Source organism: Rhinopithecus bieti, unplaced genomic scaffold, assembly GCF_001698545.2.
Source record: "Rhinopithecus bieti isolate Rb0 unplaced genomic scaffold, ASM169854v2 scaffold_64846, whole genome shotgun sequence".
Taxonomy (NCBI): domain Eukaryota; kingdom Metazoa; phylum Chordata; class Mammalia; order Primates; family Cercopithecidae; genus Rhinopithecus; species Rhinopithecus bieti.
The window spans coordinates 607,912-630,284 of NW_016825275.1; the positions used below are offsets into that span (position 1 = coordinate 607,912).

The 22,373-nt window shown below is 39.7% G+C and overlaps 1 protein-coding gene across 1 annotated transcript in view; it reads left to right on the plus strand.

Annotated features, from left to right (window-relative positions):
- Positions 1-7,623: 7,623 nt before the first annotated feature.
- PPA2 (inorganic pyrophosphatase 2) overlaps positions 7,624-22,373 on the plus strand; it is a 115,813-nt gene continuing 101,063 nt past the window's right edge. Inside the window, exon 1 of the mRNA XM_017862961.1 lies at positions 7,624-7,854. Within this exon, the coding sequence (XP_017718450.1) occupies positions 7,698-7,854 (157 nt within the window). The 5' untranslated portion in view covers positions 7,624-7,697. The remainder of the gene's footprint in view (positions 7,855-22,373) is intronic.

Below are 22,373 nucleotides of genomic sequence, written 5' to 3' on the forward strand. Positions count from 1 at the left end.
GGGCGTTGTGGCGGGCACCTGTAGTCCCAGCTACTCCGGAGGCTGAGGCAGGAGAATGGCATGAAGCCGGGAGGCGGAGCTTGTAGTGAGCCTAGGTCGTGCCACTGCACTCCATCCAGCCTGGGCGACAGAGTGAGACTTCATCTCAAAAAAAAAAAAAAAAAAAAAAGCAGCGAGACTCCGTCTCAAAAAAAAAAAAAAAAATATGTTTTAGAAAGAAGATTCTTGTTTTCCCTCCCTCTTTTACTCAACCCTTCATTTGACTAATCTTCACTAAGTATGTACCATGTCAGGGGGAATGGTAGTGACTGATATAGAATGATTTAAAAAAAATGGGAAACTTATCGCCTTCTGGTGATTAGAATCTAGTAAATGATTCAGACATTAAATAATCACATAACTCTATTGATATGATTAAAAACTGAAATAGTACTGTTACAACAAATATAAGAAGGTATGATGGAGAATAATAGACATATAAAGACATATAAAGCAATCTTATGTTTGCATCTCGATGTACAACCACCAGGAACTGACATATATAAATGCAGATTGATAGTGTGTAGTATTAGTGACTCAAATAGCATGCACATATGAAAACAATGCAAAAAACAACTTGGTGTTTATTTGCAAAATGACAGTTTTTAGGCTAAGATACATAATTTTAAAAAACAGGCTTCTTTCACCTACACAAATTTCTGATGTGACATCTGAGAGCAATGTGCACACACAACTCTTTCTTGTGTAGAGCTGTCTTTTGAGTATTACAGGGTGTGCTGCATCCCTGGTCCCTATATACTAAATAGAAATAATGCTCCTCAATCATTGCGACATCAGAAACACCCTGACAATTTCCAAAATGCCTTTTTGGGGGCAGTACTGCCCCCTTGAGAACCTCTGACCCAATGACACTCCTTGAATCTTAAATTTCTCTGAAGATTTATGCTTATTTCTTAAAATTAAATGCAAATTCTGTATTTGCCCATACAGTATATGGGTGATTGTTTAAATGTGCATGTAACCCTCATGTATCTGAACCACATGGAGGCCAGTCTCAGTATATTACATCTTCCTGAAAACACAAAATTAACTCCAAAAGCACTAATGAGTAATACTGAAGGCTCTGTAGACTTCAAAGGGAGTGTTAGAAAAGAGCTACATTTTGCCATATACAGTAAAACTTCCCTAGAATCCATTGTAAGCTTTTCTGTTCTTTTCTCAAAGTCTCACTCCCCAAATACCTATCATTCAGCTTCACCTGACAAGCTGGCTTCAAATCAAAATAAAATGCTGTGACAAGGTTTTTTGTTCCCTCCCTCCAGATGGACACAAACTCTTCAAAGAATCATCTTGATATTTGTCCTCTTGTCACTTTTTGGTGAGCGAAATGGTAGAATAAGATATTTAGTCATCTGAGTCTTGGTTTTTAAGGCTTCTGGGTTTAGGAACAGACCTACAAGAACGTATCAGCTCTCCAATTTGCTTTCTCTAGCCTTGTTCCTGGCCTCATCCTAGGTCCTGGCTTGTTCTGACTTTTGAAAGAATTATAGAGTTGGCAGCTCACAGCATCTTCCTCTAAGCAGCTAATTAAGAATTGCTTTAAAACAAATGTATTTGTTCTCAGGGGCTCTTCTAATCGTGGAAAGTCAGGAAAACAACTTGAAACAATGTCACTTCAAAAAATAAAACAAAATTCACTGTTTGCTGTTAGGCATTTTTAAGTCTGAACCACCAAAACTGAGTTTCAGAGACCTATCTTTTGCTCTCTTTCAGGCGGTTAGAGGCGTCAGGCCCATTATAAATCTCTTTTTCACTATATCAAATATCTATTTTCTTCATTTAAGGTACCTAGAACTATGTTCCAATATTTGACTTGAGCAGTCTTTTAAAGAGCTTTCACCAAAGACATCCTGCTAAATTATCATACAGGTATGGATCTGTCAGAAATATATGAGATCTAAGAAACATAAGAAAATGATTACTAGTGAACCACTGCCTCATTCAGAAACTCAGCCTATTTATATTAAGCGGCCTTGAAATTGGGAGCTAAAATTAGTTGCAATTTAATAGTTGCCTATGTTGAAAAAAGAATTTTGATATTTCAAATTAGGTGTTCAGAAACTTTTCATAAAAGGGCCTTTGAGATTTTAAGCTTTGTTCATTAAGTTAGGAGAGGTGGGAATGGTCAAAGAGACAGGTAAAAGTCTACAAAATGAAAATTAGAAAGGGCATTTGCTTAAAAATAAAATTATACAAAATTTTCTCAATAATAATAAAGAACTGTATGTTAGAATCTCTGAAAGAGTAAAACCATCCATAGAAGGCCCTCATGTTTATGTTCCATTTAACATAAAATGATTAATGATTTTTCGGACGACTGCAGAAGAGGCAGTGTGTACTGATGCTCGAGCAATGGCAATTCAGGTTAAGAACAGGTGCCTGTTATAAATGGGTCATGTAAAGGTACTAATGCCACTCTGACAGCCAGATAGGAAGTTAAAATAGAACAATGATTTTCATTAGATGAAAAGAAAATATGTTTCTGGAAAATACAGTTAATGTGAGAGAAAAGAAATAGAAAGCTTTTCTATATCAAATTATCAATACTACATATTGGTTCACAGTTTCTGAATGCAAGCCATTTCCTATAATAGTTTGTTTTATTTTGTTGTTTTAAATAAGCTTTACTTTTTAGAGCAGTTTTAGGTTCACAAAAAAATTTCACAGAAGGTACAGATATTTCCTTTATTCTCCCTACCCTCCACACCTCCTCACCATCCCCTACTATCAACATCCTCCACCACAGCACTATATTTATTACAATCAAACCTACACTGACAACTCATTATGACTCAAATTCCTTAGTTTACATTAGGTTTCATTCTTGGTGTTCTGCATTCTGTGGATTTGGACAAACGTATAATAACATATATCCACACGTAGAGTATCATACGGAGCAGTTTCACTGCCCTAAAAATTCCCTGGGTTCCATCTATCCATCCCTCACTCTTCTCTAACCCCTGGAAACCACCGATGCTTCTCCAGTCTCCACACTTAAACCTTTTCCGGAATGTCATACAGCTGGAATCATACAGTATGTAGCCTTTTAGACTGGTTTTCTTCACTTAGTAATATAAATTTAAGGTTTATTCATGTCTTTTCATGGCTTAATAGTTCACTTCTTTTTAGTGCTGAATAATATTTCATTGTCTGAATGTACCATAGTTTATCCATTCACCTACTGAAGGACATCCTGGTTGCACCAAATTTTGGCAGTCACTAATTAGAACTGTGTGTGTGTGTGTGTGTGTGTGTGATGGGGATTTGTGTACAGATTATTTAATCACCCAGGAAATCGTGCCTGATAGGTAGTTTATGGGCCTCACCCTCCCGCCCACTCTTCACTCTCAAAGAAGCACTGATGTCTGTTATTCCCTTCTTTGTGTCCCATGTGTACTCAATGTTTAGCTCTCACTTATGAGAACATGCAGTATTTGTTTTTTGTTGTTGTTGTTCCTGCATTAATTCATTTAGGATAATGGCTTCTATCTGTGTTGCTGCAAAGGACACGATGTCCTTCTTTTTTATGGCTGCATAGTATTCCATAGTGTAGCTGTACTACATTTTCTTTGTACAGTCCACTGTTGATGACTTTTTGCCCATTTTTAAAATTGGGTAGTTTTCTTTTTCTTGAGTTTTAACAGTTCTTTGTATATTTTGATAACAGTCCCTTATCAGACACATATTTTGCAAACATTTTCTTTCAGTCTATGACATGTTTTCTCATCTCGAAGCATCATTGTTTTACTAAGAAAAATTAACTACAGCAATAAACACACACACACACACGCACACACACACACACACACACAACCCTATATACATTTTAAGGCCTAAAGTTAGTCAAGCTCTTGTAGTTTTGTTGTATGGTGAAAATAATTGTATCAGTAGATAATTGCCAGTATTTAAATGAGAAATGGCATAGAACTGTGACATGATTTATTAGAAAAAAAATGGGGTTGATGAATATCGGATGAACATGAACTTTAGGTAATACTCTGTAACATTCTGAAATATTTTTGAAATCTTGTAATTTGACAAACATTTTAAATGTTTAGTAACGTGAAAATTATTTTTAAAGTCTCCCTTGTGGTTAAAGTCTTCCAAAGGCTAGTGAAATATCAGTTTGTGTGTCACTGAACTGATTAATTAGAAAATATTCAAAATTGTTTTAAAATTCTCATTACTTTTATTGTGTACTGCTCTATTTCTTTCCCCCCACAAGCTAGCTATTGCGAGCAAAGATGAGCAATTAGCAAATTTCTTAATTTGCTTATTTATCATGTAGGTAATAATAATAATTCATTTTAGGGACATTTACTGCTTTTATAAAAGTAAACACATAAATGAGTACTCCACAATTTCAAAATTATTTTATTTTCTATTAGGATAATCTAGCATTGTAAAAACAATAACCATAACCATGGTAGATTTTGTGTTATGCTTACCAATGCTAAAAGCAGAAACAGAACTGGAATTCACTAATTATGTAATTTTTCTCTAGTTCCAACTATTACCTTTACTGCAGTTTCACAGTTGTGGTAGTCACTGTGGATGTGCCATGGCTTAATGAATTTTTGCTGAACTGTTGGGAGTACAGGTAGCATATAGCATTTATCTGTCAGCTTCTTCAGGGATGGCCATAGCTGCCTTGTCCAAATCATGTCCTTTCCGAGGTCAGCTTATATCCATCCAATCATTGAGGCTGTAAAGGCCCATCAATTTGTGCTTTCCACTGGACAACTGTAACTAGCCTTTTAAACTCCAGAGTATTCTATGAAGTTGGCTGAGGCTATTGGGCTCGCACCACAGCTCGACTTCTCTCTCAGCTCTATCTTGCTTTCTTACCTCCATTTTCACATACTGATTCCAAGTGTGCAACCTAATAAACACTGTACATGCATATGAAATTCAATCTCAGAGTCTGCTAGTCAGAGAATTCCAGTGGTGAAAATAGTTTCATCTCCAGAAGGAACTCTGCATTGTTTCAAACTCAACATGTCCCAAGCTACGTTTATCATCTTAGTGTCAAAATTTCTCTCTCATTTTTATTAACATATATCTGAAAATAACACCACATATCTCTTGGTTATTTATTATGTATAAATTTTTTAACTCTTCCATCCTCATTTTACAACTTCCAGCGAGGTATCAAAGTTGGTCATTTCTTCCAAATTCAACATTCCTTTCTATTTCTATTGCCAGAACTACTCTCTGGGTCCTTGCCACTTGGTACCCGAGATACTGTCAATACCTGACACCATAACTCATATTTTATATTTTGGTCTTTCCTACATATTAGTTATAGTTTTCCTGAGCCACCAGTTTCAATTCTGTGTTGATGAATCTCTGGTGGTTTGATATTTCATAAACTCTGGAAATGTTATTTCATGATTTTCTGTGTATTTGTCTTTACTCTCCAACTTGTAAACTCCTGGGACTAAGACTTGTACTTGCTACATGATGACAACAGGAGTTGTCAATAATGGAAATCCAGTGTGTTAGACTCCAAATGTCTAAATTTCAATAAGTACATAATTAAATATTATGTAATAAACATTACCCTCAGAGTATCTTTTAAAAGTTTTAAAAGCTAACCTGATACGTATTATTTCCTATCATTTATATTATGCATTTTTAATTTTGATTCTCAAATATTTCAATAGAGAATGAAAGATGGAAATTTAAGTGATTAAAAATAAATGTAAACCTACTTAACGAAAGTCAGCGTTTCCTTTCCTGAATGCGTGATACCTTGGTAACATTTTACAGTGTAATTTACAAAATAACAAGTTAGTGTCAAGATTTCATTTTAAGTAAACATTTATATTCAGAAATGTTTAGTATCTTTGTTGGTTTCTTCAAATCAGGATGCATATAACTTGTCATCAGTTACTAATAAAATATGTTGCTAGAGTTAAGAAAAGCTGTTTGCAAGAGGGACCTCAGAACTTTATGCTGGATTTTCTCAATAGAAAACTTTTTATTTATTTATTTATTTTTAAACAGGGCATGGCTCTGTTGCCAAAGCTGGAGTGCCGTGGCATGATTTTGGCTTCACTGCAACCTGCGCCTCTCAGACTCAAACCATCCTCTCATCTCAGCCTCCCAAGTAGCTGGAACTACAGGCGTGTGCCACCCGCCTGGCCAATTTTTGTATTTTTTGTGGAGATGGGTTTTACCATGTTGCCCAGGCTGCTGGTCTCAAATTCCTGGGCTCAAGTGATCCTCCCACCTTGGCCTCCCAAAGTGCTAGGATTACAAGCATGAGCCACTATGCCCAGCCTGGATACTTTTAAGTATCCATAGATTATTAGAAATTAGCCCACAACCCTGCCTCCATAGGAATTTGTCTTATTTAAATATCTAATCTTCAAAAGTTAATAGAAAAATTAAGCTTTTTTTCCAACATAAACAATAAAATTATACAACTCTGTGATATATGCACAAAAGAGATTTTCTCTCCTTTTTATGGGAGCATTTGCCTTATAGTTGTGCCTATTCATGTTGACACATTACAAAGCTACCACTGTTGACAAAAACATTTTAGTATCGATAATCTTAGTAGAGAGTCTCTAAGTAGCTAGTCACAACATCTCTTAGGGATCCTTTCTGGAGCCTGGGTAGACCAGTTTCTCAATTTTAATGATCGCACGATAATTGGAGATGCTGAAAGAACCTGGTTGCCCAGTAGGAAAGTGGTCTAGATGATGATAGTCCCAAAGAAGATGGACTAGAAAAAAATAAAATGACACTTGTGACAGAGTACTAGTGTTCTACAATATCCATTCTCCCAGCCGGGCGCGGTGGTTCACGCCTGTAATCCCAGCACTTTGGGAGGCCAAGGCAGGAGGATCACCGGAGGTCAGGAATTCGAGACCAGCCTGACCAACATGGAGAAACCCGGTCTCTACTAAAAATACAAAAATTAGCCAGGCGTGGTGACACGTGCCTATAATCCCAGTTACTCGGGAGGGTGAGGCAGGAGAATCGCTTGAACCCAGGAGACGGAGGTTGTAGTGAGCCGAGATTGCGCCATTGCATTCCAGCCCAGGCAACAGTGTTGAGACTGTCTCAAAAACAAAACCAAAAACAACAACAACAAAAAGGAAAGGATAAATCATCTCTATGGGTTAGGAAATGGTCTCACTGAGTAAGCTACTTAGGGTTTTTTTGCTCTATAAGTCGGTGTCAACGTCACGTTTTCACGTGGTGGCCTGATCATTTTGTCTTATAGTGATGTCTTTGTGTGCATGTGCGCTCATCTCCTATATTGGACGGGGTCTAGAGCAGTTCCTGGCACAGAGTAATCACTCGATATTACATCACTGTAATAAAAAATCATGATACTAAATCTTGATGGGATAAATGAAGGCATGAATAAATGTATAAATTAACAAGTGGCAGTGAGCGCTTCAGGGGTGGTGGGTCTTGTCTTACTCGTCTTTGAGCTGCGGTCTCGCTGAGGGCACAGTGCGCGCAACTGGCTGGTGGCCCAGATTCCACTGGCAGGCACCAGGATCGCAGCCCAAGCGCCGGGGCGGGAGGGATGACTCCGGACGGTAGGGGGCACCGGCGCGCGGCCGGGTCGGGCACCCCAGTAGCTCCGCGCGCACAGCCGGACCGTCATTGACGCCATGAGCGCGCTGCTGCGGCTGCTGCGCACGGGTGCCCCCGCCGCTGCCTGCCTGCGGTTGGGGACCAGTGCTGGGACCGGGCCGCGCCGTGCTATGGCCCTGTACCACACCGAGGAGCGCGGCCAGCCCTGCTCGCAGAATTATCGCCTCTTCTTCAGTAAGTAGCTCGTGGACGTTCGCTGAGCGGCGCACCGGAGAAACCTGGGTGGGGGATGGAATAGGGGACACTTGCGGCACCCCGCGCGGTCTCCCCTGTCTCTCTTTTTGGGGCCTTCAGCGGTAGCCGCGCGGTCCTGGCAACCTTCCTTCTCGCCGGAGCGCTCACCGAGTCACGAGAACTGCCAGCGAGGAGACGGCGGATCAAGACCCCAAAGCGAGCGCAAAGGCTCAGGGCTGCCGGCCGGGGGTACACAGCGCCCTGTGCCCTGCCAGCCACCCTCCCCGAGGGGTGGGCAGAGTGCGAGCGGCCACCCCGCGGCGGCCCGCAGCCATTAGCTAGCCAGGCCGCGGTTCTCAGTTCACACAATTAGTGAGGAAGGGAAGGCAGAGCCCGCCCACACGCCAGCCTTCCTAGTGGCGTAAGAAAGCTCCTACTTCGGGGGCTCCCTGACGTCGGAGAGGCGGGCGGAACTTTGCAGATGCCTAATCCAGCGTGTCTTCTTTTTTGGAGGGACTCTGATGAAGGTTCTTTCCCAGAAGCTTGACTCGGTACGCACAGGTTTACACCCTGAATATGATCCACCATCCAAAGCCTCGTTGGCCCCGGGGCAGCCCCTTTTCCTCCCCAAGTTGAACAGCCCAGAGGGCTAAGCGACTTGGAGGGGGGGGGGGGGTCCCTGAGTTGCCCAGCTCAGAGAAAGGACCCAGGTCTTCCGTGTACCCCATTATTTCACTGTGTACGTTAAATGTAACTGAAAATAGCGATCTTGGTCGCTTGCCTTCACGCCCCTCTGACTGCAGAGCCTTGGAGTGGTAGTATCAGAGTGGGCCTTGCATTATTGCTCCCCTTTTCGGAGTACTGGCTCTGGAGGCTTTCAGTTCTAAGCAGGCCCTTGAGTTCTTCACGTCTTAACTCTGTGACCCCGAACAGGTTTAAGTTGCTAAGCCTTGTTTTTGCCATCTGTAAAACAGGGCTGCAAGAATTACATGACATTGTATATGTAAAGTGATTAGTCACGGGACCTAAAATATAAATTACTATTAATAACTATAATCGTTATAGATATTTGTAATTTATGAAGGATTTGCAGTTATCCTACATGAGTTTAGGGTCGAGGATTGTTTTGTGGGAGAGAAGACAAGTTTGCCTAAAGTCGTGTGATTATAATGCAACTAGTACTAGAATTTCTGTTTTCTTCAAAATTGGTTGCAGTTTTCACCCTGTGCCACATATTTTCTTCTGTCTTTGGTTAAGACTAATCAGGTGAACAGGAAGTCTCAAATTTCTGAATGGATTGTGTTCCAAAAGGTTACCATGTGATGATTAATGGGAATAGTCATAGAAACAATGTTATAAAGTGGCAGTTCGCTTTTTAAGCAGATTAAAAAAAAAAAAAAAAAAAGCCTGTCTACTGCAAGTATTCTAGATTTGCAATAAGTACAGTAATTAACAGATACCCAAATAATCAATAAATATGAAGTGTGCTAGACACTGTTAGGCATAGTACAGAGATTCACAATATTACTATAATTAATTATGGAAAAAGTAAATACACTGGTTGAGCAAAAACAGGCTTGAGAAGCCTGGCGCGCAGAGTAGTTGACCCAGTACTGGATTTGGAATGGGGAGCCCTAGGCCATAAACTTGGCGCTGCCATTAACTCGCTGTGTGCTGTTGGGTGGGTGGTTACTTCAATTCTTTCTCACAGAGCCAGTTTCTTCAGCCGTAAAATGAAGCATTTGACCTTGAAGTGATAATCCTCAAGGTTCTTCTCAGCACTGGTATTCCCTGAAGGCATTGGATGAATAATGGAGATTCTAACAGTCTCTATTAGGACAGGATGTCGAATGGGGGCATTTTCGGGATTATGTTGGCCTCTTCTTGTTGGTTTGTTTCTTTAGCTTCAGATGTACTTAGGACTCATGATTTTTCTGTAACTAGAGTGCCACAAATAAAATAAGTTTTTCATTCAACTGGATAAACAGCGCAGGAAAGAAGAAAAGCCGATTTTACTAAGGTAAATGGGCAAAACTTGGAAGAAAGGGGAGTGTGGTTTTGGAGAGGGTCCAGATGGTGAGATCCTGATTGGAAGGTGTGTTGGTTAAACAGTTTCTGAACTAACCGCCAGATGGCATCACTGGCCAGGACTGTTTACTACCTGCTAGAAGGGGTAGGGCAAAGTGAAAGGAAGCCACTCTAGGGCGAATGGGGTAAGGGGAAAACAATGAACAAATTACCCTTTATAAAGATGGTCACAGATTGGATATTTTTTAGTCAGTATGTCTGTATGCAGTACTAGGGTGGACTAATGTCTCACTTCAAAGACAAATATGAGTGTAGTACTACTTGGCCTAAAATTGTTACTCATTGTTACGAAAGTGGAATCATTTTCCACATTTCCAAATATATTCCAAGTCTCTGAAATACTAGTGCCTTTGGAGGTAGAACATTTTCGAGCTTCATGTCTGTAAATGGTTTCTCTTTACTGTCATTCAGTAAAATCAGAATAAGTGATTGATGTAATACTTTTAAAAAAACTGGTGTTAAGCTCTGTAGAAACAGTGAGACAGGATGATTAGGGGAAAGAGTATGCTGGTGGGAATCATCAGGCCTCCTCGTGCCAACCCTGACCCTGTTAGTATCTTGCTGTCACTTCACCTCCCTGCATCTCATTGTTTTAAACCACGGAATGAGGAGATTGGACCAGATGATCATTTTCCGAACTGCTTAGTTGAACACAAGCATCCCATGGTATATTATTAGGTTTTCTTTAAAACAGAGGGTTTCATGGTTTAATAAATTAGAACACGTCCCATTTTATTGCTTTTTTGAAGAGAAATTTGCCTATTGAAGTTCTGAAAAATTCGGATGTAACTTCTCCGAAACCTGAACCACAGAGTACTTATTTCTCAGAACATTTGTTAACATCTTAGTGACACCAGGGTTATGATTTCTGCAACTTCCAGAAGCAACTGTGCTGTAACAGTTCTAGACTAATAGTCAAACCATTTAAGTTGTAGTCCTGACTACCATCTTGGACAAGTCACTCGACTGAATTAACCACCAGATGGCATCCCTTACCTCAGATGACATCCGGTAGCTCAGTTTCTCCATAAATAAAATGGGGAAAGCACTAGTAATTTTATAGAATTGCTGTGGCAGTTAAATGAGACTATGTGTATAATTATCAGTGTCTCACATATGATAGGTATTTAATAAATGTTATTTATTTTTCCCTTTTGACTTTAAGGCATTAGACTAAAATCCTTATTGTTACATTCTGTGAAGGGAGAAAATAAGGGATATGGATAGAATTGATTATTTTGAAAGTGTTCCTATTAAATTATAGGTTTCAGAGGGGTTTTTGTTGCTGCTGTTTATTCATTTTATTTATTTTTGTTTGGTTTGTTGGGCAGTCACGACTCACTGCAGCCTTGACCTCCCCAGCTCAAACGATACTCTCACCTCTGCCTCCTGGGTAGCTGGGACTACAGGCATGCACCACTGTGCCCGGCTTCCTAGATCTTAAAGTTTTAATGGGTACTTGCAGTCTTTTGAATTAACTGTGAAATCATAATGAAGTTAGATTCACTTATATTGAGCCAAAGACCTAACACTGCATATATTCCTTTGATATCTTGGGTGTTCTTGTTTTGTTTTGTTAATAACTTGAAATTTTATTTTAGATTTCAAACTTTTCTCCAAGGACAGGGAAAAGCTATGCTTTCCATAATTTGGAATTTTGTTATTATGGGACAGGCAACTGGTTTACTTAGAGAAACAGTGCTGTGGATAGTTCAAGTTGCTTTTATTTAGTCTGGAAATGAACCAAGCCGTTCTTTAAAATTAATTTGCTTTGTCACTTACAGTAAGCATGTGCTTGTGTTGAAATTACTGTAAGTTTTCTTTACGTCATCTGGGTAGTAAGTGGAATCTGCCATTGAAAGTGCTATATCTTTGGACTTAAAAGAGAACTTCCCATGAATAATCCACAAAATATGTTTGAGTCTTAAATATGAGTTTCTGTAACTTTTTAAAGTTGGCCTATGTCATAGAACTTAAACTGATATAATAGAACACAATGGGTTTTGTGTGAATATAGAAAAAGTATTTTATTTGATTTTCAGTCCTTAAAACCTTAAACGTTTTCTATATGAATGCTGTGAAATAGGAATTGTGTGATCTATATGGAACAGAGGAAGCATTTTATTGAAGTTTTAGGCTTCTTTACATTTCTTAATCTTTTTATCAGAAAATAAAACAAAGCTAGCTTCAGTCATTGCTGAAACTTCCAGTAAGAATCTCTATAAGTGGTTTTGTAATAGTGTGTCATCATATGTTGGTATATGGCGTGCATTTAGCTCTCTGGTATAGATACATAAAATTAGGTATGGTTTTCACATTCCATTCAATTTTTTCACTTGCTCTAGTGTAAGTAATAAACTTACAAGTGAGGGTAAAAAACTTACAAGTGAGGGTAAGAAAGGGTAACCCTAAAACAACAGATAAGAAGGAGCCACCAAAGCTTGAGATTTTGAAATGTAAGTCAGATCATGTCCAAGCTCTGCTGAAAATGCCAGTGGCTTTCCATTTCACTCAAAATTTTTTTGAAATATGTATCATAGTATGCAAGGTCCTACTGGATCTAATATTGGGCTTCTCTCTGAATTCATTGCTTCCCACTTTTCCTTTTGATCAATGTCCTCCTGCCATCCTGGCCTCCTTGCTGTTTCTCAGACATGCCATGTATATTCTTTCCTCTGCACACCTGTGCTTTTTATGCCTTCGGTGCTCCTCCCTAGAGGTCTGCTTGATCTCTTCCCTCACTTCATTCAGATCTGTGCTGAACTGTTGCCCACCAGAGAGATCCTCCCTGACCATTCAATATCAAATATTACTCCTTCTGTTACAGTAGGTAGCTAGTCAGGCATGAACAGGGCAGAAAAGGGCTCCCCTCCCCCAACACACACCAGGAATGACAGGCAACCATCAGATGATGGTCAGGCAGTTGTTAACTGTTTCTTTAAAATATTAATTGGTTGCAGCCTGCACCAGGGAAAGGTAGCCTCCAAATAAACAGAAGCATCTGAAGCTTGTGATCTCAGGAACTGGGTGAGTGGGCTCAAGCATTTGCATTAAGAGGCAAAATGGCAGAGTTTGGTATATGACCTCCTAGGGACTTTCGACTGGTAAGGGAAGAACACCTCAAGTGAACATGCGTACAACTCTGGTAAACACGTTGCACTTGGTCCCCCTCCCAAGTGCTAGGAGGCTACTGTGTGTACAGACAGCCTGCTCCAAGGGAAGAATCAGGGGAGATGGGACACAAGATCCAGGAAGTATGCCAACGTATAAAACCCCACGTCGAAATGTCAAACCGTGCATTCGTCTGTTCAGGTTGCCCACTTTGCTCTCTTCCAAGTGTACCTTCCTTCCCTTTGTTCCTGCTCTAAAGCCGTTTGTTATAATAAACTCATTCCATCTCCAAAACTTGCCTTGGCCTCTCCTTCTGCTTCTGTCCCTCAGTTGAATTCTTTCTTCTGAGGAGGCAAGAATTGAGGTTGTTTCAGAGCCATAGGGATTTGCCACTGGTAATTATTCATTCTTCATTTTCCCTAATTTGTTTTCCTTTATCTTCATAGTGCTTATGATATGTGATAGAATAAACACATAATCAATGCTTCTGCTCCCCAACTAGAATATGATTTCCATAAGAGCAGGGAATTGAAATTTCTGTCTAGTATCTAGAACCATGCTTAGTACAGTGCATATGTTCAATAAATATTTACTGAATGAATTCAAGGAAAACTTAAAAATTAAATGGGAAAAACAAGAAACTTGAATTTTAAAAGGTCAAATGGGTGTTCTCTGTTACATCTGTTATAAAGGAAAGGAAGAGTGGTCTGTGAAGAAATGGCAATCAAGACCAAGACCTCTTTAACAAATAACTTGTTAAAACAAGTAACTCAGTAGAAGGTGTAGTGGGTTGAATGGTGTTCTGTTTTAAGCCACGAAGTTTGTGGTAGTTTGTTACAGCAGTCCTGAAAAATGAATATAGATGAATTAGAAGATAAGGGAAAGAAATCTTATCAGAAAGTAGAACAAAACATCAGAGATAGAAAAAGGAGGCAAGAAGAAGTGACATAGAGATTGAATCCAGAAAGTCCAACATTTGACTCATATGGGTTTCAGAAGGAAAGAACAAACAAAATAGAGAAGAAATTGTAAAAGGGATAATAGAAAAAAATCTAAGAATTGAAGGACCCAAGTGTTCTGACCCCCCAGTGACATTATTATACAACTATTGAGAGAATCCTACATGTCTTGCTGGATGCAGGGCTTGGGAGTGGTTAAATAGTAGGCCTGCAACACTGAATGCCCGAAGACTGGAGTAATGCCTTTGAAATTCTGAGGGAAAAGAATTTTCCTCCTAGAATTCTCTACCTAGCCAGCTGTCAATCTGGAGTGAGAACTAAGTAAAGACATTTTAGACATTTAACAACTTGAGAAATTGGCCTCACATGCATTCCTTCTTACAGAACACTTATTAGGGATATGCTTCTGCAAGACAAGTAAACCAAAAAACATGAATGCATGGGATCCAGAAAATGATAGATCTACGCTGGAGAGCAAAGAAGCAGTCTTAGGATGCCCAGAAAGCGTCCAGTTCATATTGTAGAGGGGGCTGTTTGGGTAAGGAGAAGATTCCATAATTTTGATGATACCCATGAGGCATTAGAATAATTTATAGATGTGATTATGACAATGTAAGCAAGATAATTAGAAGCACAAAGAAAAATAGAAGCTGAACCAAAAAAGGAAATTTAATTATAGTATCCTCCTCACCAAAAATAAACACATAGACAATGCTTCTCACACACCTGAGTGTAAGGATTATTTGGGATGTTTGCTAAAAATACAGATACTCGTTTCTCCTTGAGATTTTGCTTCACTAGATGTAGAATGGTGGTTCAGGGATCTGCATTTTAATGAGCATTCCAAGTTTTTCTTATCTAAGAGAAATTTTGGATATATATAATAGGAAATGCGTAGAAAATTCAATATGATTACAGAACATTCTGTCAGCCTTGCCATGAAAAAATAAAAGGACAGAAGACAAAAATTAGAAGAATGAAGAAAGGGAGGTAAAAGGCAGGTTATTTATGTCAATAAATATTACATATTTGTATTAGTTTGTTTTCACGCTTCTGATAAAGACATACCTGAGACCGGGCAATTTACAAAAGAAAGAGGTTTATTAGACTTACAGTTCCACATGGCTGGGGAGGACTCACAATCATGGCAGGAGGTGAAAGGCATGTATCATATGGTGGCAGACAAGATAAGAGAGCTAGTGCAGGGAAATTCCCCCCTTATGTAATCATCGTATCTCGTGGGACTTACCGTCACAAGAACAGCACAGGAAAGACTTGCCCCCATGATCCAATTACCTCCCACTGGGGTCCCTCCCACAACTCCTGGGAATTCAAGATGAGCCAGCCACACCATATCATTCTGCCCCTGGCCCCTCTCGAATCTCATGTCCTCACATTTCAAACCAATCATGCCTTCCCAACAGTGCCCCAAAGTCTTAACTCATTTCAACATTAACTCAAGTCTGCAGTCCACAGTCTCATCCGAGACAAGGCAAGTCCCTTCCACCTATGAGCCTGTAAAATCAAAAGCAAGTTAGTTACTTCCTAGATACGATGGGGGCACAGGTATTGGCTAAACAAACCGTTCCAAATGGGAGAAATTGGCCAAAACAAAGGGGCTACAGGCCCCAGCAGAGCAGTCAAATATTAAAACTCCAAAATGATCTCCTTTGACTCCATGTCTCACATCCAGGTCACGCTGATGCAGGAGGTGGGTTCCCATGGTCTTGGGCAGCTCCGCCCCTATGACTTTGCAGGGTATAGTCCCCCTCCTTGCTGCTTTCGTGGGCTGGCATTGAATGTCGGTGACTTTTCCGGGTGTATGGTGCAAGCTGTTGGCAGTGGATCTACCATTCTGGGGTCTGGAGGACAGTAGCCCTCTTCTCACAGCTCCACTAGGCAGTGCCCTAGTGGGGACTCTGTATGGGATCTGCGACCTCTTATTTCCCTTCCACACTGCTCTAGCACAGGTTCTGGATGAGGGCCCTGCCACTGCAGCAAACTTTTGCCTGGGCATTCAGGCATTTCTATACACCTTCTGAAATCTAGACAGAGGTCCCAAACCTCAATTCTTGACTTCCAAGCACCTGCAGGGTCAACACCACTTGGAAGCTGCCAAAGCTTGGGGCTTCCACCCTCTGAAGCGAAAACCCAAGCTGTACCTTGGCCCCTTTTAGCCAGGGCTGGACTGCCTGGGACGCGGGGTACCAACTCTCTAGGCTGCACACAGCAGAGGGACCCTGGGCCCCACCAAACCACCTTTTCCTCCTAGGCCTCAGGACCTGTGATGGGAGGGCTGCTGTGAAGGCCTCTTGACATTCGCTGGAGACATTTTCATCATTGTCTTGGGGATGAACATTTGGCCCCTCGTTACTTATGCAAATTTCTGCAGGCGGCTTGAATTTCTTCTCAAAAAATGGGATTTTCTTTTCTATCACATTGTCAGGCTGCAAATTTTCCAAACTTTTATGCTGTGAGTGCTTTTAACAGCACCCAAGTCACCTATTGAATGCTTTGCTGCTTAGAAATTTCTTCCTCCACTAGATGCCCTGAATCATCTCTCTCAAGTTCAAAGTTCCACAGATCTCTAGGGCAGGGGCATAATGCTGCCAGTCTCTTTGCTAAAACTGTCAAGAATCACCTTTGCTCCAGTTCCCAACAAGTTCCTCATCTCCATCTGAGACCACCTCAGCCTGGATTTCATTGTCGATATCATTATCAGCATTTTGGTCAAAGCCATTTAACAAGTCTCTTGGGAGTTCCAGACTTTCCCACCTTTTTCTGTCTTCTTCAGAGCCCTCCAGACTATTCCAGACTCTGCCTGTTACCCCATTCCAAAGTTGCTTCCACGTTTTCAGTTATCTTTTCAGCAGCACCTCACTCTGCTGGTACCAATTTACTGTATTAGTCTATTTTCATGCTGCTGATAAAAACATACCCAAGACTGGGGAATTTACAAATGAAACAGGTTTATTGGACTTAGAGTTTTACATGGCTAGGGAGGCCTCACAATCATGGCAGAAGGTGAAAGGCACGTCTCATATGGTGGCAGACAAGAGAGCTTGTGCAGAGACACTCCCCCTTATATAATCATCAGATCTTGTGAGACTTACTATCACGAGAACAGCACAGGAAAGACTTACCCCTATGTTTCAGTTGCCTGCCACTGAATCCCACCCACAACACGTGGGAATTCAAGATGAGATATGGGTGGGGACACAGCCAAACCATATCAATATATTTGGTGGAATAAAAAGGTATGAAGTATTAACATTAGCCAATTAAGAACTTATGCGGAATAGGCTGAACTAAACTGTCTCTCAGAATTGGAATCAGTAGGTCATTTCTACAGTTGATAAACAAAAACTACTAAATATGCTATTTAGAAAGATGAAGGTAACCACTAGACCTAATACAAAGAGTTGAAAATGGGTTGCTCTCAGGAGTTGAACTAGACTGGCGAGAGGTGGAAACTTTTATTTTTTCAGTCATGGACCTGCATTGCTTTGGCTTAACAGCAGCAAAATAGGTATTTTAAAAAGCAAATTGACAATAGCTTGTTTTCAACTGTTGAGAAGCAGTCTGAGCTTCAGATAAGAAAGTTCTAACCCAAAACGTATCACTAATGTATTCTGTGGTTCTGAGGAAAGGCTGTCTGATGTGTGCTTCAGTTCTACCATCTTTTTTTTTTTTTTTTTAACCTAGTGCTAGATAAGTTCTACTATCTTTAAAAATAACGGCATATGTTGCCCTAGCGCTTGCTCCATATACCATATCCCTCTGTCTGTAGCACATATGTACCATATAGATTATGTTATTCATTTTGTAGAGGATCAGGATAGATACTACATATCTTTAAATCCACCTTTAGAGGATTTTAGTACCCTTTAAATGGAACATAATAGCATACTAACATGATTGGCCCTGGAAAACTTTTAATGAGTTCTTGTCCTTTTGCACTTTAGGGAAATGTCTAGTTCTCTAATAGTGCTGAGAGGATGCCTTTGTGTTTAAACTTACTAGGTGATGATGATGATGACAGTGATGTAACGTGTCTTGTCTTAGCTATGGGTATGGATCACTGTCTAGCACTTTTGTATTCCAAAATCTAGTACATTTCCTTTTCATGTGAAACACTCTATAAATACATATTGCTTAGTGCAAGAAACTATTGAGAAAATTAAGCTTCAGAGAAATTGAGTAACTGTTGAGAAATAAACTAAAATTCTGAGCCCCTCAGTTGACTGAATGGGTCTCCTTTTGGCCAAGGGGACCCTAGAGAAACCTTGAAAACTGAATTCTTGGCCATGACTGGAATGGGGAGGTCAAATATGCCTGCTTATGCCCTTTCCCTCACTAACTGCCATTAAGTTTTCTTCTCTAAGGGCTAAATAGAAACCAGCCCTTTCAAAAAACTCCACAGATGATGATACCAACCAAAAGCCTGACAGCTGCCCCTCCCTTTTGTGGTTTCCACAAAACAGCTCACCAGCATTCCCTCCTGATAAGAGTGGTTCTGGCAAATCTATGGAGAATGTGCAGTGAGGGTTTTAATGTTTTCTACTTCACCTTTTCACATCAGAGAGCTGAAAACTCCACCCTCGGATCATGGTAACACCACCATTTTTTGAACATGGGTCCTGTGGAGAAGCATGAGGCTCAACTGAGCATGCTTGCAGGTTGCAGCCCTTTATGAGAAATAAAGCTCGGCTTTCCAAATTTATGAACCTCATCTTTCTTCAGTTGCCACTTTTATCAGGCTGAGTAACTAGAAGTCAGGCTTTTGACCTCTCTAGTCGTTGCTCCTATGCAAATTTATAGATATATTGCCCATTAAAGCATTATCATTATCTGAGATCTAAGGCCATATTTGTTTTCTAGGAATAGTTATATTTTACTCTTTTCTTCATTATTACATTTTATTTATTAATACTATTTCATGAAATAGCTTCTAGTAGATATGGTTATGTAAGTCAGTAAATACAGACCATTCACTCATTTGTAATCTTTTTACCTTCCAAATGACAATTAGAAAACTATGTATATATATATATATTAATAATTTATATATATATGATCTTACATCTTAATAAGTACTGGGCTTGTCCACAGTTAACAAGAGCGTTGGATCTTTAGGGAAATTTGACACCAAATCAGTGTCCTAGACTTATTTACTATTAATTACAAAGGCAGTCTAGCTTTTCTGTCAAGTTTCTTTTACCCCCATGATAACAAACTTCCCTTGTTTGTGTAACTTCCTGGATTGTTAGAGCTGAAATTGATAAATTGGTTTGGGACAATGATAGGTCCCAAATGAACAATTGAAGTAATCTGTTAAAGGATTGTATTTTTTTCTTTTCAGAATTCTACCTTTTTTACTTAAGTGACTTGAAGAGAGGACAATCACAGATTGATGATTGTTCTTGGAATAAGAGCTTCCATTTATACATTGCAGTTGTCCCTCTGTATTTGCAGGGGATTGGTTCTGGAACCCCAGTGGATGCCAAAGTTTGCAGATGTTCCAGTCCCTGATATAAAATGGCATAGTATTTACATGTGACCTATGCACTCCTCCAATTTTTTTTCCTTACGGGTCGGGGAGAGGGGAAAGGAACCAAGAGAAAGGAGCCCTCTTGTCTACTTTTAATCCTCTTTGGATTACTTACAATATCTGATGCCATGTAATGCTATGTAAATAGTTGTTATATTGTTTTGTTTGTATTGTTTATTGTTGTATTTTTATTTTTTAAAAATTTGCAGAATATTTTCAATCTGCAATTGTTTGAATCTGCAGATTCAGAAGACTTACTGTGTATGTCTTCTTAACCTCCTCCTAGTTGTCTTTCAGCTCCATATTTACTTATTTTTAAAATTCCATACAGCAAAATTTACTTTTTTTGTGGACACTTCTAAGTTTTGACAGAACATGGGTTTGTGTAAACAGCATCACAATCAAAGTACAGAACATGTCTGCCCCCCTGCAAAATCTTTTATGGCCCCCTTTAGAGTCAACCCTACTCTCTTACCATCAGCCCCTGGCAACCAACTGACGGTCTGCACTTTATCCTATAGTTTTGCCTTTCCAGAATGTCATGTAAATGAAACTGTTTGAGTTGAGCTTCTTTCACTTGATATAATGTATTTAGATGCATCCTTTTTATTGTGTGTATCAATAGTGTAATCCTTATTATTGTGGAGTAATTAATAAATCATTGATTAAAAGACCACTAGATGAGTGTAACATAATTTTTGTCCATTTACCAGTTGTACATTTGCCTTGTTTACTGTTTTTGGTGATTCCGAATAAAGCTGCTGTAAACATTTAGAGATTGTTGGGTGAACATGTTTTTATTTCTCAGTTAAATACTTGGTGGGATTTCTGGGTCACATGCTAATTGTATGTTTAACTTTACAAGAAAGAGCCAAACTGTTTTCCAAAGCGAGTGCACCATTTTCAGTTCCCATCACCATATTTTATTTTAATCGAAAACATGTAAATGTGGCCCACTTTAGTATCTATTATGTTTAGAAAAGTAAATAATCATGCAAAAAATTGGTAATTTTGTTTTTTGTGTTCTTGTGTTACTCATAGGTAACTTTGAAAAGCAGGCAGAGAATTTGAAATCTGATGTAATATATGAAAGAAGAGTTTTTTTTTAAATGTGTCCCTTTAACTGATGAAAAGAACTTTATAGACTATAGCCGAAGTTTTATGTACTTGCCATTTGCGTGCTCTTTCTCATTTTTATCCCTACCTGTGCACCCATCCTTCAGGAATTACCTTGTTGCTAAGGTGGGGAAATAAAAATTATGTTAACAGTTTAAAGGGAAAAATAAAATAGTAATAGAGACATTTATCTAACAGATGTTTGCTCAGCAAGTGTATATTGGATGCCTATTAAGTGCTAGGTACTTTTTCAGATGCTAGAGATCCAGTAGAAAGCATAACAGAACAAACAAAAATGAACTACAAAACTCCAGAACTTCATTCCAGTGATAAGTTCTAAGGTAAAGCACAGAGCATGGTAGGGGAAAATAAAATATTGGTGGAAATTAACAACTTCATTGTTAAGTTATATGCCTCTATTTTTTTTTTTTTTTTTTTTTTTTTGAGGGGGGGTCTTGCTCTGTCGCCAGGCTGGATTGCAGTGGTGCAATCTCGGCTGACTGCAACCTCTGCCTCCTGGGTTCAAGCAATTCTTCTGCCTCAGCTTCCCGAATCGCTGAGATTACAGGCATGCACCACCACACCCAGCTAATTTTTGTATTTTTAGTACAGATGGGGTTTCGCCATGTTGACTAGGCTGGTCTCAAACTCCTGACCTCAGGTGATCTGCCCGCCTCAGCCTCCCAAAGTGCTGGGATTAGCGTGAGCCACCGCGCCTGGCCATGCCTCTGTTTTTATTAGGGAGAAGCCAAGACTCTGTTGTTGTTGTTGTTGTTTAATAAGCTTCATTTTGGAATAATTTTAGATTGGGTTAAGCTGCAAAGTTTGTACAGGATTCTACCATACCCCGCAGCCCAGTTTGTCCCTAATTTTATCATCTTAACATCATTTACCATTGCCATTGTACATTTTTCAAAACTAAGAAACTAACATTGGCACATAGCTTTAACTAAACTCCAGATTTTATTTGGATTTTACCAGTTTTTCCACTAATGTCGTTTATCTGCTCCAGGATCTAGTTCAGCATACCAGACTGCATTTAGTCGTCATATTTCCTTACTGTCTAACAATCTGTTACAGTTTCTCAATCTTGGATTTGTTTCTTCTCTCTCATTTATTTAATCATTTGTTTGTATTAATGTGGATTCATGCATATTTATTGTATATTTTGTTGCTCAAATTGTTCCTGCTTTGGCCTTTGGGAACTCTTTCAGATTGGTTCACATTTCCCTTTACTATACCTCCAATCTTTTGATTTTTGAGCACTTGGTTGCCTTCTGACCCTACAAGATGCTCCAGGCTCATCTTGGGTATTCTTTGCTCCAGCATTAGAATCAGGCCTTTCTCCAAGGAGGCCTAGTTCCTTTTACTGGAGAATGGCATTTCAAAACCAAAATCTGGGTCAGGTGCAGTGGCGCACACCTGTAATCCCTATACTTTGGGAGGCCCAACATGGGTGGATTGCTTAAGCTCAGGAGTTGGAGACAAGCCTGGGCAACAGAGCAAGACCCTGTCTGTGTAAAAAACTTTAAACTTAGCTGGGTGTGCTGGTGCATGCCAGTAATCCCAGCTACTCTGGAGGCTTGAGGTGGGAGGCTGGCTTGAGGCCAGGAGATTGAGGCTGCAGTGAGCCATGATCATGCCACTGCACTCCAGACCCTGTCTCAAAAAAAAAAAAAAAAAAAAAAAAAAAA